This window comes from Camelus dromedarius, chromosome 14 (genome assembly GCF_036321535.1).
Source record: "Camelus dromedarius isolate mCamDro1 chromosome 14, mCamDro1.pat, whole genome shotgun sequence".
Classification (NCBI taxonomy): domain Eukaryota; kingdom Metazoa; phylum Chordata; class Mammalia; order Artiodactyla; family Camelidae; genus Camelus; species Camelus dromedarius.
Window position 1 is genome coordinate 55,555,877 of NC_087449.1, and position 17,732 is coordinate 55,573,608.

Sequence of the window (17,732 nt, forward strand, 5' to 3'; positions counted from 1 at the left end):
GGTGCCCAGCACATGCTCGACACCAGCAGCCAGATCTGCCCTTGGGTTGAAGTGTGGCCCTGTGTAGACAGACCCAACTGTAGAGGCTTGAGAACATGGACTCCAGAGGTCCCATGAGTTCGGGTGGGAGCCTGGGGGACAGCAGAAGGGAATTCCAACAGGAGTGGGTGGCAAGGAGGTGGTTTATCTACAGGTTTAGCAAGAGTTTTGAGGCAAACAGAAGCAGGCTCCAATCCTGGCTGTGCACCTGAATCTGTGTGACCCTGGGCAAACCCCCTGCCCTCTCTGAGCCTCAGATTCTTGTTTAAAAAATGAGGATAATGTGGTGGGGACTGAATGAATTCATACACGTAAACCACTAACCATTAACTCAGTTGTGGTGTGGTTACTTTTATTGACTCAAAGACCAGGCAGACAGTTTGCACTGAAAGGGTTGAATAGCAGAAAGAAGGCCTAGCCCCTGGAGGAAATGCTTCATCCAGGTTTTTGTTGGAGAATCTTGGGTTGGGGCCAGGCCTGAAGCGCAGGAGATGGGGCAGAAGCTGGGCCCAATGAATGGAATCTTGAGAAACAAGCTAGCCAAGCAGGACTGGACTGGTGCCATGGCCCTATGTGATAGGCTGGAGTGCCTTAAAGCCCTCCTACCTCAGGTCAGGATTGGTTGAGAGTCTTGGGGGGTGGGGCTAATAGGAGGGGCTGCAGAGAGCAGGTGCAGGGCTGGGAGGGGTTCAGAGATGAGCAGGGTAAAGGGCTCACAGCTTAGCTGGGGAAACGGGGTGAGCATGAGTGAAAGGCCAGAGATGCAGGTAGTGTGTGCTGGACTTGAGCAAGTAAGAAGTGGGGTTAGAGGAGGTCAGAGGAGAGCTGTGAGGACTGGAATGGTCCAGCTTTAGGAAGAAGGTGTGGCTTAAGTGAGGTTTTAAAGGATGGTTAGATAGGCAGAGTGGAAGGGGAACAGTGAGAGTAAGGGCAGGAAAGCATGGATCTTGCCTAGAAGACAGACAGGGCTCAGCTGGTCTGGAGTGGAGATATTCTTCATCCAGGAGAGGAAGGATTGAGACTGGAAGGCCAATCCATAGAGAGCCTTGAATGCCAGACTCGTGGGCAAGAACTATGTCCAGCCGGCAGTGCAGAGCCCCTGAAGGTTATTGAGTAGGGGAGTGACATTTGTTCTAACTGGATGGCTGAGCTTGAGCCAGGCTGGGAAGATATTGGAAGGAAGAGCATGGAGGGAGAATCAAAAGGGGAAGGGACTAGATTCCAAGGGCAGTTAGGACTGGAGAAGGACTCCTTGATCCCTTGGGTAGAGGTTTGTGACATTACATACAGAAAACCCCTTTAGGGGCCTAGATATTTTGCCTTGAAAGAAGTCTCAGGTCATCGGTGGGCAGGCTTGCCCTTGAATCCCAGCTCTGCTGTGGGATTGAGGGTGATCCCTTTGCTCCTCTGATCCTCAGTTTTCTCCTCTGTAAACTGGGCATGATTCAACCTATCTCCAGGGGTGAGTGTGAGGATTGTTGAGACAAAGAGGAAAGGGTCTAGCCCACTGCTTGGAGTATAGCAGGTGCTCAGTGGATGATATTCCTTCCCCATCTCCCATTGTGTGGCTGGCACAGAGCTGGACACAAAGTCTGGCCCTCCAGTCACCTCCAGTTAGATAGTTTCTGCTTTCAGAGGTCATTCATTCACTCATTCATTGTTCAGTCATTCAACCAGCATTCAAGCAGCATTTCTGAGCACCTACTATGTGCCGGTGCTGGAACACAGAATTGAATTAGACCACTGTCCCTTGGCCTTGATAAGTTTATTTACTCATTTATTCAGCAACATCCATGGAGCCCTACTGTGTGCTTTGGCCGGGTTGGGGGAAGTGTTGGGGGTAAAGTGAGCATGGCTGGCAGGGGAGGGAATGAATCAGCCCCACAGTTCACACCTCTGTGTCTGGAAAGAGCAGGAACCCAGAGAAGATGCTGTTGGCGCCGTCGATGCCCAGCAGGGAGTTCTTGTCGTTGGCCTGCAGGTAGACACTCTCCCCCATCTCCAGCTTGAGGACGATACTGCCTGTGGTGACCTGGAAGGTGTTGAGGGCGTAGTCGCAGAAGGTGACCACCTTCTGCATCTGCTCTCGGCCCCGGATTAGGTTCATGCACAGGTTCCCTCGAGAGCTGGCATGGTAGGTGAAATAGTAGAGGCCAGGCACCGTGCAGGTGAACTTGCCGTTTCGAGGCTCGTAGTTCCTGTTGGCGTTGGTGATTATTTGGTCAAAGCGGATGGCCTGATCCTGCCGCACGGGGGTGTTCACGGTGCGCTTGGCGGAGAAGGCAATTTTCTGCGTGGCCTTATAGTCTCCTGATTCACCCTTGGGGCCACGGGCTCCGGGGGGCCCTGGGGCACCTTTGGGACCAACAGGGCCCTTGGGGCCCACTTTTCCTGGAATCCCGGGAAATCCTGGATCCCCCTTCTCTCCAAACTCGCCACGGTCTCCAGGTAGCCCTGGCAGCCCTGGTAAGGCAGAGACAAGAGAAATGAGGCGGCCAGAGATCACTGAGGACCAGGAAGGAGCCTGGGCTTAGAGACAGGGAGCCTGGCCCCATAACCTTGGAGAGGCCCCTACTCTTCTCTGGACCTCAACTTCTCACCTGTGGGTGAGAGGCTGGGATATAGGGCAGGGCCTCTGAGTCTCCAGCCCAGCTTTCTGAGTCTGGGATGTGCTTGATGGTAACAAGGACAGATCCGGTAGGGGTGAGAAGTGGTATCTCCCTCAGGAAGGTGCTGGGCCCACCCTCCACTCCAACTCATACAGGCACAAGCCTGGAGCAGAGATCAGGAGTCCTTGGCACATGTGCTGTCCCTCTCCACTCCCTCCCCGATGGCGCACATCCTTAATCAATTGCGTCATTCTTTCTTGCTGAACCTGGAGGTGGGCATTAGAATCCTTCTCACCCCATCACTCCAAACAGCCACTATTCCTTGGCTGGACACAACACCAGGTAAAACCTTTTCCAGGAGAATGGCTGGAAATAGTGGCTGAGAGCCTGGACTCGGGGGACAGACAGATGTGCTTCTCATGTCACATCTGCCATTATTAATTGTGTCACCTTGACTGAGTCACTTTCTTCAAGGCTCAGCTTCCTCATCTGTAAAATGGGGATGATGCTATTTTGTGGGGTCACGAGGATTAAATGAGATTATATGAAGAGAGCAGTTGGCTGTGGTTAAATGAACACATGAACTACATCTTGCAGGGATTTTTTTGGGGGGGGCAGGAAGTCTCATTTGAAACCCCTGCGACACCCCTGCAAAAGTATCACTATCCACATCTTATAGGTGAGGAAATAGCAATTCAGAGAAGTGAAGCCACCTACCCTGGAGGTAACCCAGGACTGGGTGACTGTGGTGGACTTAGTGGTAAGACAGCCCTGGTTTGGTCTCAGCTTCAACATTTACTGGGCTCCCTTGGGCAGGTAAGTAGGTAAGTAGCCTTTCTGGACATCAGTTTTCCCATCTGTAAAATGGGAATCAGAATTCCTTCCTTGCAAAGTTACTGTGGAAGGCTCAGCAAGCTGATGGATTTACAAGTGTTTTGCAATTTCTAAGGTGGGCAGCTGTGACTTGGGAGGCAGGAGATGGGCCCTCAGTCCGTGACTCTAGTCTGTTCCCAAAGTCCACAGTACCTTTCTCTCCCTTTATCCCTGGGGTCCCAGGTTTGCCATCAGGACCTGGTGCCCCGGGGATGCCTGGGATGCCAGGGATGCGTGGCTGCCCAGTGCAGGTGCTCTGGGCCGGGGAGACAGGGAGCAGACATAGGAGCAGCAACAGCAGCAGTACCAGGCCGCTGCCCCTCTGGGACTTCATCACGGCACTGTCTCAGCAGCTCCCTGTCGGGGTACAAGAAGATATGGCAGGTTACCACCATGGTTTGCTCATTCATTCCTTCACTCGTTCCTGTGTTCCCTGAGTGTTTTATCCACCAGACCCTGTTCTGAGTGCTGAGGATACAGTGATGAACAAGACAGGTCTGGGCCCTGCCGTCATGGATCTGACAGTCTTGGGTAAGACAGCCGATAAACAGGTCAATTTACAAGGCATAGACTGTGGTTCATACTCTGACCGAAATGAAAGGGTGCCTGGAGGTCTGGCTGGTTTTGTGAGGGAAGTTCTCCCACCAGGGAAGTTTTTTAGACAACAGAGGCATCTCTGAGAAGGGATGTTTAGACTGATACCTGAAGATTCAGACTGGGTTGGAGCAAGAATGTTCCAGGAGGAGAGGATAGTGAGGGCAAAGGCCTAGAGGCCACACAGATGCTGGAATGTTGAGGATGAGAAGGGAGGCTACAGAGGACAGAGGCGGGTCAGGGTCTTGATGGCTGTGGTTTGGAATTTTCTTCCAAGTGTTCTCAGTTATTAGAGTTTATGAATTCAGGCTGCCTGTCTGCTTCCATAGCAGGCTTCTGTAGGAACCCTCAGCCTACTGTTAAGTCTCCTCTGTAACATCTCTGCCAAGGCCTCTTCCATCCATGGCTTGTACCATCTCAGTGATGGGAAGCTCATTGCCTACCAAGGCAGACCCTTCTGCCTTTACCCAGATACAAATTCTCCCCATCCTTCAAGGCTTGGGTCAAAGCCTTTTTCCTCCAGGAAGTCTTCCCTCATTGCCCCTCAGCCCACAAAGGCTGAGCAGTTTCCTGCTCTTTAAAGAGGAGAGCAGAATGGTCCCTGCCCACCTCCCAGAATAACTGTGGGGATCCAGGCAAGGCCATGGATGGGAGAGATCATGGGGTTCTGAGCTCTAGATCAGACCCGTGGTGGCTGTTGTCTCATCCTCACAGCACTCTGGGGAACTGGGTTGTGATTATTTTCCCATCTTGCAGATGAGGAAACTGAGGCAGGAACATGAGAAAACAACTGATCAAAAATCACCCTGTGAGTTGGTTACTGGCAGGTTCTTGGCCAGACCCTGCCAATCCAGAATGTGACACAAGGAGCTTTCCTGAGACCAGAAGAACCTGCTGATTTTGGGTTCACGTGCTCAGAAAATTAGCCTCAGGCCCTTGGTCTGGTCTTAATCAATTCATGGCTCAGACCCCTAAGTTAGGCCAGAAGCTGTGCTGGGCACCAAGGAAAGGGGGCTGCAGAGGTGAGTGTGACCAGGGCCATGGGCGACCGGCTTAGGCTCTGTCAGGCTCCCAAGAGCAGGTGGCTCCAGGGACGATCCTGCTTATCTTGCTGGAGATTTTACAAAACAACAATTTGACAACTTTAATAATCAGTGCGTTGGGCACTTAGCAGGTGCCAGGCTCTCTGCCAAATGCTTTACAGGCCATTATCTCATTTAATTTGGTCCCTACAACAGCCCGCTGAGAAAGCACTCCTGCCTTCTCATTTTCCAGATGAAGAAACTGGGCATTAGAGAAGGCGGGAACCTCAGTCAAGGTCACCCAGCCCCGGTGTGTCTGGGATTCAAACTCACTCCCACTGGATCTAAACCCCACGGGTGTTACATTAAGATGCCTCTGTACCTGGTGGTTAAAACATGGGCTTTGGAGCCAGACAGCCGAACAGAAGGAGCTACAGCATGGGCTGTACTTAGAGCAGTGCTGGGTACGGGGCCGGAGCATGCTGAAGGCCTTTATCATTACTATTATTGCAGCTGTCTGGGTAGCAAACAATCACCAACGGTGAAAGGCCCGGAAAGCACCACTGCCCGGGTCCAAATCAGGCCTCTGCCCTTCTTAGCTATGGGCCTTAGGCAAGTGGCTTCTCTCTGGCTACAGTTTCCCCTTCTGTGAAATGGGGATATTACTAACCTCCACCTTGCAGGGTTGGCGGGAGGAAGATGAGTTAGGGCTTACGACAGCCTGGAAGATTGGAAATGCTTAATGAATATTAACTATTTTTTTTGTTATCAGCATCATCCAGGAATCCTCAAGTTTCAGGACATAATGCAGGATGATTGGAAAAGTAGAAAAGAATCTGGTCCCTTTGGGAGATGGGGCTCAGGGAGAGGAGGTCTGTCAGGTGGAGGGAGCTCTGACTGGCTGCTGGGGGTGGGGGTGGGGTGGGGGTTGAGGGGAGCAGGGTCCTGATGAGACTTGGGGTTTTGGGGGGAAGCCAGAGGTGGGTGGGGGGAGTTTTCAGGGGCCACTGCATCTCAGACCCAGTTAAGGACTTAAAACTCACCTGGCCTGATCCCTTCTGCCTTCAGCATTCATCACCGCCAGCAGCCTTGCTCCTCATTCCTCTCCCCGCATCTCCTATCCTGCCATCTCCTTCGAGCCCCAACGGTCCCTGTCCAATTAACTTGGAGACAGGCCGACTTGACTTTGATCTCCCTTTCTGTTGCTGCCTTGCTGCATGACTTCAGGCAAGTGCCTTAACCTCTCTGAGCCTTTGGCAAAGTTAATTTCGATCTGACAGTTCTACCAGAGGATTACCTGAGATGGAACCTGGAAGGGACAACATCCCTGGTGTGGTGCCCAAGCCTGCACCCTCCCCTGCAAACAGCACCGAGCTCTCTCAGGACTAACTGATAACTAATCGCAGCTGCACCTGCAAGTCCTGCTACTTCCTTGAAAGAGTCAGGCTGAAGCTTCTTACCAGCCTGTGAGGAAACAAGAGGAGGCAGGTGTTGGAGACATGCTGGGCTGGGTGCATGGGAACCTGGGTTCCAATGTCACCTCTGCCTCTGATATATCTTGAACCAGGTAGTGGACTAGGCCCTGACTGAGCTGATCTCCTTTAGGGCTCCCAGCACCCCTGAAAGATCCTGCTATCCCTGGAAACGGTCCAGGTTGAGAGAGGTTATGCATCTTGGCCCCGATCACCAGCCCCTGAGAGGCAGAAGTAGGGTGACCTCCAAGCCTTTACTCTGGTGGCTCCCAGTTTAGGCTGCCTCCCCATTACCTGGGTCTTCTGGTAGCAACAGAATCCCAACCTCTACTCCCAGAGAGTTTGATTCCCGAGGTCTGGAACTGAGCCCAAGGAATCCTCCCTGCCAATCACCCCAGTTGGCTCTGAGGCAGGGGTTGCACAGCTTATACTTTGGGACTCACCACCCTCTGCTCAGTACCCCCAGGTGCTGAGCCCCATCCTCACCTGGGAACCTGGCGTCCTGTGATGCCGCTGGGCTGGGCAGCAGTGGGACCAGGAGCCGGGAGCTGGCCGTCCTCAGTCCAAAGCAGAAGTTCCATTTCCCAGAGACAAGAGGGCCTTCCCCTGACAGCCCCCTCCCAGGGGCCCAGCAGGCCAGCCCCCCTCCCTGTTACCCCATTCGCACCCTGTTTTGCTGTCTTCAGGCAGTTTCAGGTCCCATTTCTGCAATCTGGAGGGGTTTACTGTAAAGCGGATGGGTGGGTGGCGAATTTGGTTTCACCAGCTCAGCAGGGGAACAGGCTGTTCCGGGAGAATGTCCACAACGTGGGGCTTGCCTGCCAAAGTCCCTGACCTCAGGAGCTTCTGCAGGGAACAGAGATGTTCCTCAATGGCATGAGAACGTGTCTGGCCTGGGGCCTGAGGTCTGGATATGGAGTCAGAAACCTTGATTCAAATTTTAGCTCTGCCACTTAACAGCTACACATCTCAGCCAAGGGACCCCAAGGGAGCCCCAGTTTCCTCTGCTCTATGATGGGGTCATAATTGCACTTGCTCTACAGATTGCACCGGGCACCAGGGGGCTCTGATGGGATAGTGGAGGAGAAAGAGAAGGGTAAACTGTAAAGTGCAGTGCACACGTGAATTGTTAATATCATACCATGTCCCAGGCCTCCCCTTTCTGGGCTCATGTCTTCTGCTTTCTTTCCATTCTGCACCCCTGCTCTTGCCCTGTTCTCAGAAAATAACCTAATAATAAAAAACGAATTTTAAATGTGGTCATTATTTATTTATACCCCTTCTTCTGCTTCCAGCAGCGCCTGCAGCTGATGGTGGTAATAGGCACAGGCAGGAGCCTGGTGCTTGTGGATCCTGGAATCACAGCAAGTCAGGGCTGGAGAGGAGCTTGGAGGTCACTGAGCCCATGCTGCTCCTTTTATATACGGGGAAACCGAGGCCCAGAGGGGAGAGTCACCATTCAACAAATATTTATCGTGAGCCTCTGTGTGCACTGGAGATACAGCCAAGAGAAAATCAGCCCTGGTTCCTGCCCCCACGGAGTGTCTTTTCTACTGGGGTAGACTGGTATTAAACATTGAATGACACAATGGCTTCATTGCTCCTGTGATGAATGTCACAAGAAGTGGCTGCTGGAGCCCACACCTCATGCTAGTGGCAGATGCAGGACTCAGAGCCAGGTATCCCTGGCACTGGGGTATCAGCCCTCTTACTGAGGCTGCGTCCAAGGCAATGCGATGCCCGCTTAAGGATGGTTGCTTGGCAAGTCCCAGGAGCTGCCATAGGTCAGGAGGGCCTTCTTGACATTCATACTTGGAGATGATAGAAAATCTTTGGGCTTATGGATGCTGCCTGATGGAAGAGTTTACTGCAATGGGTGACAGGGAAAGAAGAGACTCGTTTGATAAAACCCAAGGGTCTCTGAGCTCAGCCAAGCCTCCAATGACTTAGTGGCTGGTGACAATGGGAAAAGTTGGGCTTGAACTTGGGGTAGAAGCAACATGAGCCTAAGAATAGAAAAACAGCAGATTTGGGGGCAGGGGGCAGGGCATTGGCTTTGGAATCAGCCCCTCCCAAGTCTGAATCCCAGGTCTGCCTCTTTCTAGCTATGTGGTCTCAGGCATGTTTATTGACCTCAGTTTCCCAGTTTCTTGGAGCCTAGATAACACAGGAGCAGTGCCTGGATTAGGCTCAGGAGCTGGGAGTCTCTGGGCCTTGGCCCCTGAGTGGCAGCCAGCTGGTCTTTGCACCCTTAAAATCGCTGCTTGCATCCCTGACAGAGAGGAACCATCCCTACAGAGGGTGAGAAAGGAGCCTTAAGACCCCTCAATGTCCCGTGGTCTGAAAGAGGCTCCCTGACCCTTGGGGGACCCGTGTTCTGGCTCCTGTCCCACCCTTGCTGCCCACCTTAAAAATCTTCCCCCAGCTCTCCTCAGCTCAACAGACAAGCTGGCATTTTCAAAAGTCTGTCTTTCCTGACAAAGAGAGAACAACAAGGAAACAATTATGGAAAATAAAAATGGCACAAAAATGGTCGTTTCCAAAGTACAGGTTTCTGATCTGACACTGTGAACTACATAAACGGGTATTGATTTTTTTAAACACAAGAGAAATGAGAAGAAAGGTGTACCACTTGGGGCATTGCCAGGTGGACTGCTAAGTGCTTGCTGGAGGTGAGCTGTGAGTGGAGTGGCCCCGTGACCCCAGCCTTGTCCCTGCCAGAGGCTCTCAGACTCTGTCAACCGGGCTGGGTTCCTAGGCCCTGGCCTCTGTTTATGCTCTGTGTGTGTGTGTGTGTGTGTGTGTGTGTGTGTGTGTGTGTGTGTGTATGTCTTCATCTCTCCTTCCTCCTCCTCATTGGACATATTTCCCATGCCCTACTATGCGCCAGGCATGGATCAAAGTGGTCCTGCCATCAAGGATGCTCACAGTCCAGTTGGGGAGGCAGACCTGTAAGTAAATAAGTGCATGAAAGCCAGTTGGTGGATCACATGCTTTGACTTCACCTAGAAACTGTCCACCCACCCACAGTTCCATCCTCCTCAAACCCTTATAAAACAGGCTTGGGTCCTTTTTTGTTTTGTTTTGTTTTGTTTTGTAACTAAGTCTGCAGGTATTTTGTTGTACCTCCCTCCCCCCTTTCAATTTGAGAACCCGGGCTCTAATGAGTCAGGGTTTGTGGCCCAGGTTGGTGGAAGGCGCTGTGGGGACATGAATGAGAGAATCAGGGAAGGCTTCATGGAGGAGGTGATCTTTGTGTTGATTTCTGACAGCTGAGTTGTATTATCCAGGTGGACAGAGGATTTGTGTGAGTGGGTTGGGGGCACTACAGAATGAAGGACCATTTGGGGCAAAGCTATGGAGGTGTGAGCTTCTTTTGGGAACAAAGGAACAAAAGTGGACGGCAGTGGTTGGAGAGCTGGGCTCGAGCCCCTGCTGTTACAGCCCGTCTCGTGCCTCTGTGAGCTCTGAGGGGCCTTGTGGAGCAAAGCTGAGAGCCCAGCCAGGCCAGGGTGGTTCTCCCTGGCCTGAGTGAACCTCAGGTCTCACTGGGCTCTGAGGCCAGACTTGCAATCTCCACAGGAAAGTTACACTTTTTACCTTTTTGAACCTGAACTGTCAACCCCTTCTCGTGATCTGCACAGTGAAATTGCAGCAGCTTATAGCTGCTTCCTGGTCCTCCAACAAAGATCAGGGCAGCTGGGCCCAACCATCAGGAACCTCACAGTGAAACTCTGATGGCTTGTGGGCAGCAGTGGTTTTGGGTGATCTCCTGGGGGCTCCCAGAGTCTCAGTTCTTCGGGGTGAATCAGACATCCGGGAATCAGATTCTCACTCTCCCTCACCCACCCATGCCCAGCTAGAGCATAGTTATGAATATTAAATGATTTAATAGATGGGTTAGCATGATGCCTGGTGCATAGTGAGTGCTAAATGCATGTTAGCTATTACGATTTTTTAATTCATTTATTCATTTACTCTGCTTTTAGACATTCATTTACCCACATTCATTCATTCATTCACCCCAATTCACTCATTAATTCAGCACAAATTCATTGCGCATCTTGGCTTTTTCTATGCTAGGCCCACCTGAGCCCACACCCCTCCCAGCATGGGTGTCCCCAAAATTCAACATCAGTCAACACAGGTCTTAGAATTAAAACACACTCCCGTTAACCTGTGAGCATGGATGCCTTTAATGACAGCAGTGCCTCTCACCCAAACAAGTGACAGCAGACGGCACCTTGGGGACCCCTTGCAGCCTTCAGCCGCATTTGAGCATCTCTCTCCCAAAAGGCCAAATGGTGCTGAGCATCTCAACCTTGGCACCAAGCTTTACTGAGCACCAACTAGATGCCTGAATCTGCAGCCCACAGATGGCTGTGGCAGGTGCAAAGTGGAAGATGAAGGGAATTGCTTCTTCAAGGAATTGGCAGGGAGGAATCGGAGCCAGGCATATTTGTTGATGTAATTATTTATTTATATATCTCCCCATCTCTTCCAGGACTTGGAAAAAAGTAATGACAGTCCCAGAAGGTGTTGGTTAAATGTCAAAGCAGTGATTCCTGAAGGAGCTCAGAGGAGGGAGAAAAGTCATGGGGCAGGAGGGCAGGGTGGGCTTCCTGGAGGAGGAGTCCATCTGGCGGTGAGAATGGCCTGAGTGAGGATGCGGCACAGTGGGATCTTGCTGAGGGAGAGGGGGCCGTGAGGGGGCTGGAGCAGGCCCGCCCTAGTCAGTGAAGAGCAGGAAGCCAGAGAAGACGCTGTCGGAGCCCGCAGTTCCCACCATGCCGTTGTAGTCATTGACCCCCAGCCACACCTGGTCGCCCACCTGCAGCCGCAGCAGCACACCGCCCGAGCTGACCTGCTTGGTGTTGGACATGTGGTCACAGAAGGTGGTCACCTTGACATTGTTGTGGTACAGCAGCAGGCACAGGTTGGCTGTGTGCGATGCGTGGTAGACAAAGTAGTAGAGGCCGGGGACTTTACAGGTGAACTTGCCGGTGCTCGTGTCATAATCTCCCTGCGGGTTGGTGATGACCCTGTTGAACTTGACCAGGGTGCCGGCGATCGGGAACTGGACTGTCTCCCGTGTGACGGTGAACACAGACTGGTGCTTCTGCTTGTATCTGCCCTCGTCACCTGGCTCCCCAGGGGGTCCCATGGCTCCGGGAGCCCCCGGAAGCCCAGGGGTTCCCATGGGACCATTTTTCCCAGGAAAGCCAGGTCTGCCGGGATCTCCCTTCTCACCCTTGGGTCCTCGTGTCCCAGGGGTAGCTGGGACTCCTGGGGAGAGAGCAGGTGGGAAGGAAGTGATGGGGCAGGGGACAGGGAAGAAGGACCATGGGGCTGTCCTCCAGGGGGCATACCAGTAGCATTTGGTCTCTGGAATCTCTTTTCCCCAGATGGCCTAGCCACTCTGGAGCAGGGTGCAGAGAGTAGGAGGGAAGGGAGAAGCTTATAAGCTGGCCAGAGGGGAGGGAGACCCTGGTTCAAGTCCTGCTTCCCCGTGTCTTGCCCTCTGACCCTGTTTCTTGGTCTCAGTTTCCACATTTGTGACTGAGAGGGTTGGACCAGCCAGCTCAGGGTGTCAGAGCTGGGCAGGATCTCAGAGAGTGTGCCAGAGGCCATGACTGTCACCCCATGGACAGTATGTGGCCTTAGGTACTGCCTCACCTGAAAGTCTAGGTTCCTAGTTGCTCTTGACAAAAATCAGAAGATTAGTCAGAGGCAAATTTCCCAGATAACTCGTAAGACTTAAGCTTCAGGCCCCATTAACTTGCACTGGCCCCCTCAAGGCCCTTTAAATAATTTTATAAGTTTTTCAAGTTTTTATGTTGAAATAATTACAGAATCACAGGAAGTTGCAAAAACAAAAAACAAAAAACACAAGGACATGGAGGTCTCCTGCACCCTTTACCTAGTTCTCCCCAATCTTACATAACTAAAGTATGAAATCAAAACCAGGAAATTGATCTTAGTATGACCACAGAGCTCCACTTTTACATGCAGTATGTGTGTGTGTGTGTGTGTGTAGTTCTAATACAGTTTTGTAGCATGTGTAGATTTGTGTAACCAAACCCCCAATCAAATGTATCCTTATTTTGTATTATTTTTCTTAAAGAGGGTCCACAACATTCTATAAGCTTCGGAGCCCCAGAAAATCTGTTTCCTTTTGTGAGCTGGAACCACCCAGGCCAGCTTGGCATGTGCTCTCTCCAGCTCCCCCAGCCCCACTCAGCCCAATTCAGCCTCTGTGGCAGTTGGCCTAATTCAACTTTTCTCATGTTACAGATGAGGAAACTGAGGCCAGAGACTTGCCTAAGGCCATGCAGCCCATAGGAGGTGGGGGCAGGACTCAAAGTTAAGTCTGGCTGAGTCCTAGTCAGAGCATCTGATTCTTATTCCCTTCCTGATTATCTGATCCTCTCAGCTTCTTCTCCCCTTATCCAAGCCATACTCATCTTTTAGGGCCTGGCTCATCTCTTCTTCCAGGAAGCCGTCTCTGACCACCCTCACTGGCCTTTGTGGGCACTTCCTTCTCTAACTTCCCTAAGGGTGGGTGTCTGTGCAGACCTACTGTGACAGATCCTCTGTGAACTGTGAGCTTTTTAGGTCTCAGGGTTAGGAGGGGGGAATCAGAACCCAGCAGACCTAGGCTTCAGGCCACATGATCCTGGGCAGATGACCTCCCCTCCCAGAGCCTCTGTTTGCCCAGCTGAGATAAGGGCATAACAGAACAGATCCCACAGGGCTGCTGGAAGCATGGGGTGGGAGGAGGCACGTGCCGGCACCTCATAGGCAGTGCTCAGTAATGTCAGGTCCCCATGATGCTGTCAGTGATGCTGAGCAGACTTGTGCCTCATCCTTCAGGATATCTTCCAGCAACAGACTGGGAGGGGCAGGACACTGCAGTGGGGAAGGGGCTTAAGAGGCAGCGCAGGATGGTGCTTAAGGGTTGGACAGGATTCCAGTATGTGACTTGAGGCAAGCTGCTCAATCTCTCTGAACCTCAGCTTTGACATTTGTAAAATAGGAGTATATTGCTTCTTCATAGGATTTTGGCCTCAGTTTTCTCATTGGTAAAATAGAGTTAATTTTATCTTCCCCATGAGATGAATATATGTAGAGCATTTGGAACTATGCCTGGCACAAAGTGGGGGCTCAAAAATTAGTGGCCATCATCTACCCCAGGCAGTGAGATGGCAGAGGCAGCTGTGAAGTAGAGGGTCCTGAAAAATGATAGACCTGGGGGCTTCATCCAGCTCACCGCAAATTGGAGAATTCCGTCTGGAATGTTGGTACAATTCCACTGTCTTGCCAGGAGGGAAGACGACAGTGAGGAATTCCTAAGGACCCTCCTCTCCCCTGGCTTCCTGCGCCCACTTCCTCTGCCACCCCCACCCCACCCATGCCCGCTCCGGACACACTCCACCCCCTAGATGTGCACCTACGCACAGGCAAGGCCACCCCCAGGCTCCAGCTCTCACCCAGCACTGCACCTGTTCATGTCCTCAGCCCTCTTGCCCATGACTCTCCGACAGAAGATTCTGTGGCTGTGATCCTGACTTCTTACCCCCCATCCCTCCAACTACCCAGAATCCTAGGGAGGTGGGTGAGCACAGATCTCTGACAAAAACAAAGATGACAACAGCAGTAACAACCAGAGTGCACACTTACTGATACCTACCATGTGCTCGTGCTGCTTTAGGTTTGATCACATGAGTCATCACAGCACCTCTGTGCAGTAGGTATTACCATCTCTCCATTTTACAGATGAGGAAACTGAGGCACAGGGAGGTTAAATAACTTGTGCAAGTTCATACAGTGAGAAGTGGCGGGGACTGGGATTTGAACCCTGGCCAGGTGGGCACCCACTTCCCCTCATGGGTCCATGTTGCAGGGCAAGTTGAGGAGGGGTTGTAATAAAACAGTAGCAGAGTGTTTTAGAGTTCGCCAAAGGTTTTCACCCAGACCATCTCTGGTGATCCTCGCTGCCACCTTCTGGCAGGTGTTCTTGTTCTCTCCCTACTATCAGGTGAGGAATCTGTGCTCTCTGAGGAGCAGAGAGGTGAGCTGGGGAGGCTGGAGGTCTGGGCTCTAGGGGAGACGGTCTAGACCGACACAAGAGTTAAGACTCTGCCCTGGGAGCAGGTGTGGCTGGAGGGATCATGCTCTTTGCCGTCAAGCTGCTGTCTCCCTTTCCCCGGGTCAGCCCCGGATGGACACTCTGACCCCTGCCCTCAGGCCCTGGGTGACCCCTCCCCATCAGGCCAGCAGACTCACCTGGTTCACCCTTGGGCCCCGGCAGTCCATCGTACCCATCCTTCCCTGGGGCCCCGGGCAGGCCCGGCATCCCTGGGATCCCATAGCAGTCTGCGGCCTGGCCCCCAGGTGGCAGTGCCAGCAGAAGCAGCAGCAGGTTTAGTACAAGGAGGGGCCAGGAGCTGGACCTCATGTCCATCTGGGGAAGGAGGTAGATGATGAGAGAGCTGAGTTGGCCCCCAAGCCCCTCACCCACCCTCCTCACCCTCTTTCTCCCCAGGGCCCACCCTTCACAGTCCTTAGGAGCCTGCCTCCCTTCCCCAGGCCGCTCGGCCCTTGGGACCACACGATGGATTGAAAGTGGGGCCTCTTCCTCAAGCTCAGGCCCCCAGTTCAGCAGAGATGGGGACCCTCCTTCCTCTCACAAATCAGATGGTCCCTGGGGCCATGCTTCAGGAAAGTGGTGGGGGTAAAACTGCCATTTGCTCTCACCTGGACAGGCGGGAGGTTTCTGGTCTGGTCCCAGAGGTGTCCTCAGATCTGCTTCCCCTCACCAAAGCTGGAGGACACCGTGTCAGAGTGGACAGAGCAAGGAGGGCCCAGAGCAGACTGGACGGCCCCCTCCTCTCCTCCCCCACAATACCACATCCCCTTTCCCATTTTTCCTGACTCAGTACTTTCTTTTGGGTGCTGAGCCAGGCTGACCACAGTGACACCCCTGTGTCCCCCCACTTCCAGGTCATGAGTGTCTGAAATGAGGAAGTGTCCACTGTCCTGAATCTGATGAAGGGTGTGTGTGTGTGTGTGTGAACACCAGTGCCTGCCAGACTTCCCCCAAAGTAAAGTTCAGCCCATCTAACGCCCATCCCCGTTTGTTGGTATTTACTGGGCCTGAGACTCAGCTGTTTCACAAGATCCCTAGGGGGAGGTTATAACCCCTCTCCTTTACAGGTGAGGAAACTGAGGCTCAGAGAGGGGAAAACCCTTGCTCAGAGTCACATAGTGAGTGGTTTCTTGAGTCCAAGGCCTTTCTCAGACCCCTCCGCTTAGCTGCCCCCAGAAACAAGTCTCATATACACTTGTCAAGTGGCAGGTCTTACTCTAGAAACTTCCATATGCCCTCTCCCTTTTGCTATGGCAGGAAGCCTGCTGTGGTGGATGGATTCCTCTGGCTACAAAGTCAGTAGCCTTGGGGTCTCCTTCCAGCCCTGTCACTCCCTTGCTCCAAGGCCTTCATCAAACCACTGGCCCCTAGACCTCAGTCTTCTCATCTGTATATTGGGTGGTGGATGAGGCCCAGGGTTTGCATGTTGGTGCCTCTTCCTTTGCTGGGGCCCCTGATGCTTCCACCTTCCCTGCCAGTACCACCTCCCTCACCTCCCTGCCATCCCTGTCTCTGATCTTGGAGCTTATTAAGGCTGATTGTGGGTTGCCAGTCGCAGCCAGGCTGGTAGAGCTGAGAGAGGCCCCCTACTCTGTTCACCTCATGGAAGATTCCGGGGAGGGAGGAACTGATGCGCAGTGGAGGATTCCAACCCCGAATGCACTCCTGCCACCCATAGGAGTGAGTGCTTTGACCTCCCTGAGTGTCGATTTCTCTTCTGCAAATGAGGGTTTCTGGTAGTTTCTGTGCAGGGCAGTGCTAACGCATACCTGTGCGGGCTGTGAGCAAGGGTTTGGAGCCCCATTCTTGCCTTGCAGTGTGACCCTCAGGGCCTCAGTCTCCCCAGCTGTCCCTCCACCCTGTGGCACAGGGCTGCAGCGTATGGGACAAGATCAAGAATATGAATGCACTTGACCCTGGAATTTCCCGGGTGGGTGGAGAGCTGGGAAGAGCAGAAATGACAGACACAGTATTATGGGGGTTGAGGGACCAGCCAGATGGCACTGAGGGCTCCCGTCTTCTGTCCTCACCTCATTCGCGCCTGGGTCCGGCTTGTCCAGCAGGTGGCAGCCTCAGCCTGCTCTCAGCCTTCCCCTGCCCCACCCGCCTGGCCAGCCTGGTTCTGGCTTCGTTCCCTTCTCTCAGAGGGGCCAGTGATTTGCCTCGGCCAAGAAGGATGGGTATGGGTGGAATTTAGGGTAGGAAGCAGGGGGGCATGCCCCGCATCCACCGTATCTAGAACCTGGCCTCTCCCGCCACTTATGGGGCCTCCACCCCTGACATTGTCTGAGGCCTGTTGCAATGAAAGGAGCCCTCCACTTTGGGGTCAGGCAGACCTAGTCCAAGTTCAAGCCCTGCCACTTTCTGGCAATGTGATCTTGGGTAGTTGTCTCCCTTCTCCGAGCCTCTGTGTCCTCATTGATTTTGCTGGGATTAAATGCATTGATGGTTATGAAATGTCCAGCACACAGTAGGTGCTCACAGATCCGTTTCTCTTCCCAGTTAGTGGATGTGTGTTCTGGGTGGGCCGTGGGAGAGCTGGGGCAGAGAGGAGGCACACAGGGGGCCGAGGGGCCGGAGCAGTCAAGCACTGCTCTGGACCTGCAGAACCTCACTCCTTTCTTCCTGACCCCTGGAGGCTGGGGATGGGGCCGGGATGGGCAGCCCCAGGAGAGGGTCTTGAGTGTGTGTGGGAGCCTGGGGTGGGGGTTGTGGGCGTGTGAGGACTCCGAGGTCAACGTGGGAGAGAACACGGGCGTTTCTAAGGCACACCCATGTCAGAGGGAGAGGAGAGCATGTACAGCTGTGTGTCAGGGGTGTGTCTGGGACACGTGTGTGCGACAGCACTACTGATGGCTGATGGAGGCACCTGGGTGTCTGAGGTGGCGGTTGGGGGGTGCATAGGTATGACACACGTACATCCCTGAGTATGTCTGGGTTTGGAGGCGTGTGTCCAGGGCTGTGCCCGGAGGGT

At 53.1% G+C, this 17,732-nt stretch overlaps 2 protein-coding genes across 2 annotated transcripts; both read right to left on the minus strand.

The window, feature by feature from the left end:
- Positions 1 to 1,785: 1,785 nt before the first annotated feature.
- On the minus strand, positions 1,786 to 7,209 carry C1QB (complement C1q B chain). Its single transcript, XM_010979833.3, has 3 exons — positions 7,096 to 7,209; positions 3,675 to 3,878; positions 1,786 to 2,502 (listed from the first exon to the last, which is right to left on the minus strand). The coding sequence occupies exons 2-3, from the start codon at positions 3,853 to 3,855 to the stop codon at positions 1,928 to 1,930; spliced, it is 756 nt and encodes a 251-aa protein (XP_010978135.1). The 5' UTR covers positions 3,856 to 3,878; positions 7,096 to 7,209; the 3' UTR covers positions 1,786 to 1,927.
- Positions 7,210 to 10,781: 3,572 nt separating this feature from the next.
- On the minus strand, positions 10,782 to 15,508 carry C1QC (complement C1q C chain). Its single transcript, XM_010979832.3, has 3 exons — positions 15,367 to 15,508; positions 14,896 to 15,073; positions 10,782 to 11,895 (listed from the first exon to the last, which is right to left on the minus strand). The coding sequence occupies exons 2-3, from the start codon at positions 15,071 to 15,073 to the stop codon at positions 11,339 to 11,341; spliced, it is 735 nt and encodes a 244-aa protein (XP_010978134.1). The 5' UTR covers positions 15,367 to 15,508; the 3' UTR covers positions 10,782 to 11,338.
- Between the last annotated feature and the right edge of the window lie 2,224 nt (positions 15,509 to 17,732).

Excerpts from the sequence above, each read along its gene's own strand:
- C1QB (XM_010979833.3), bottom strand. The coding sequence starts at position 3,855 with ATGAAGTCCCAGAGGGGCAGCGGCCTGGTACTGCTGCTGTTGCTGCTC. Across the intron at positions 2,503-3,674 it reads AGGGATAAAGGGAGAGAAAG|GGCTGCCAGGGCTACCTGGA; the intron begins GTACTGTGGACT and ends CTGCCTTACCAG.
- C1QC (XM_010979832.3), bottom strand. The coding sequence starts at position 15,073 with ATGGACATGAGGTCCAGCTCCTGGCCCCTCCTTGTACTAAACCTGCTG. Across the intron at positions 11,896-14,895 it reads GGGGCCCAAGGGTGAACCAG|GAGTCCCAGCTACCCCTGGG; the intron begins GTGAGTCTGCTG and ends CTCTCTCCCCAG.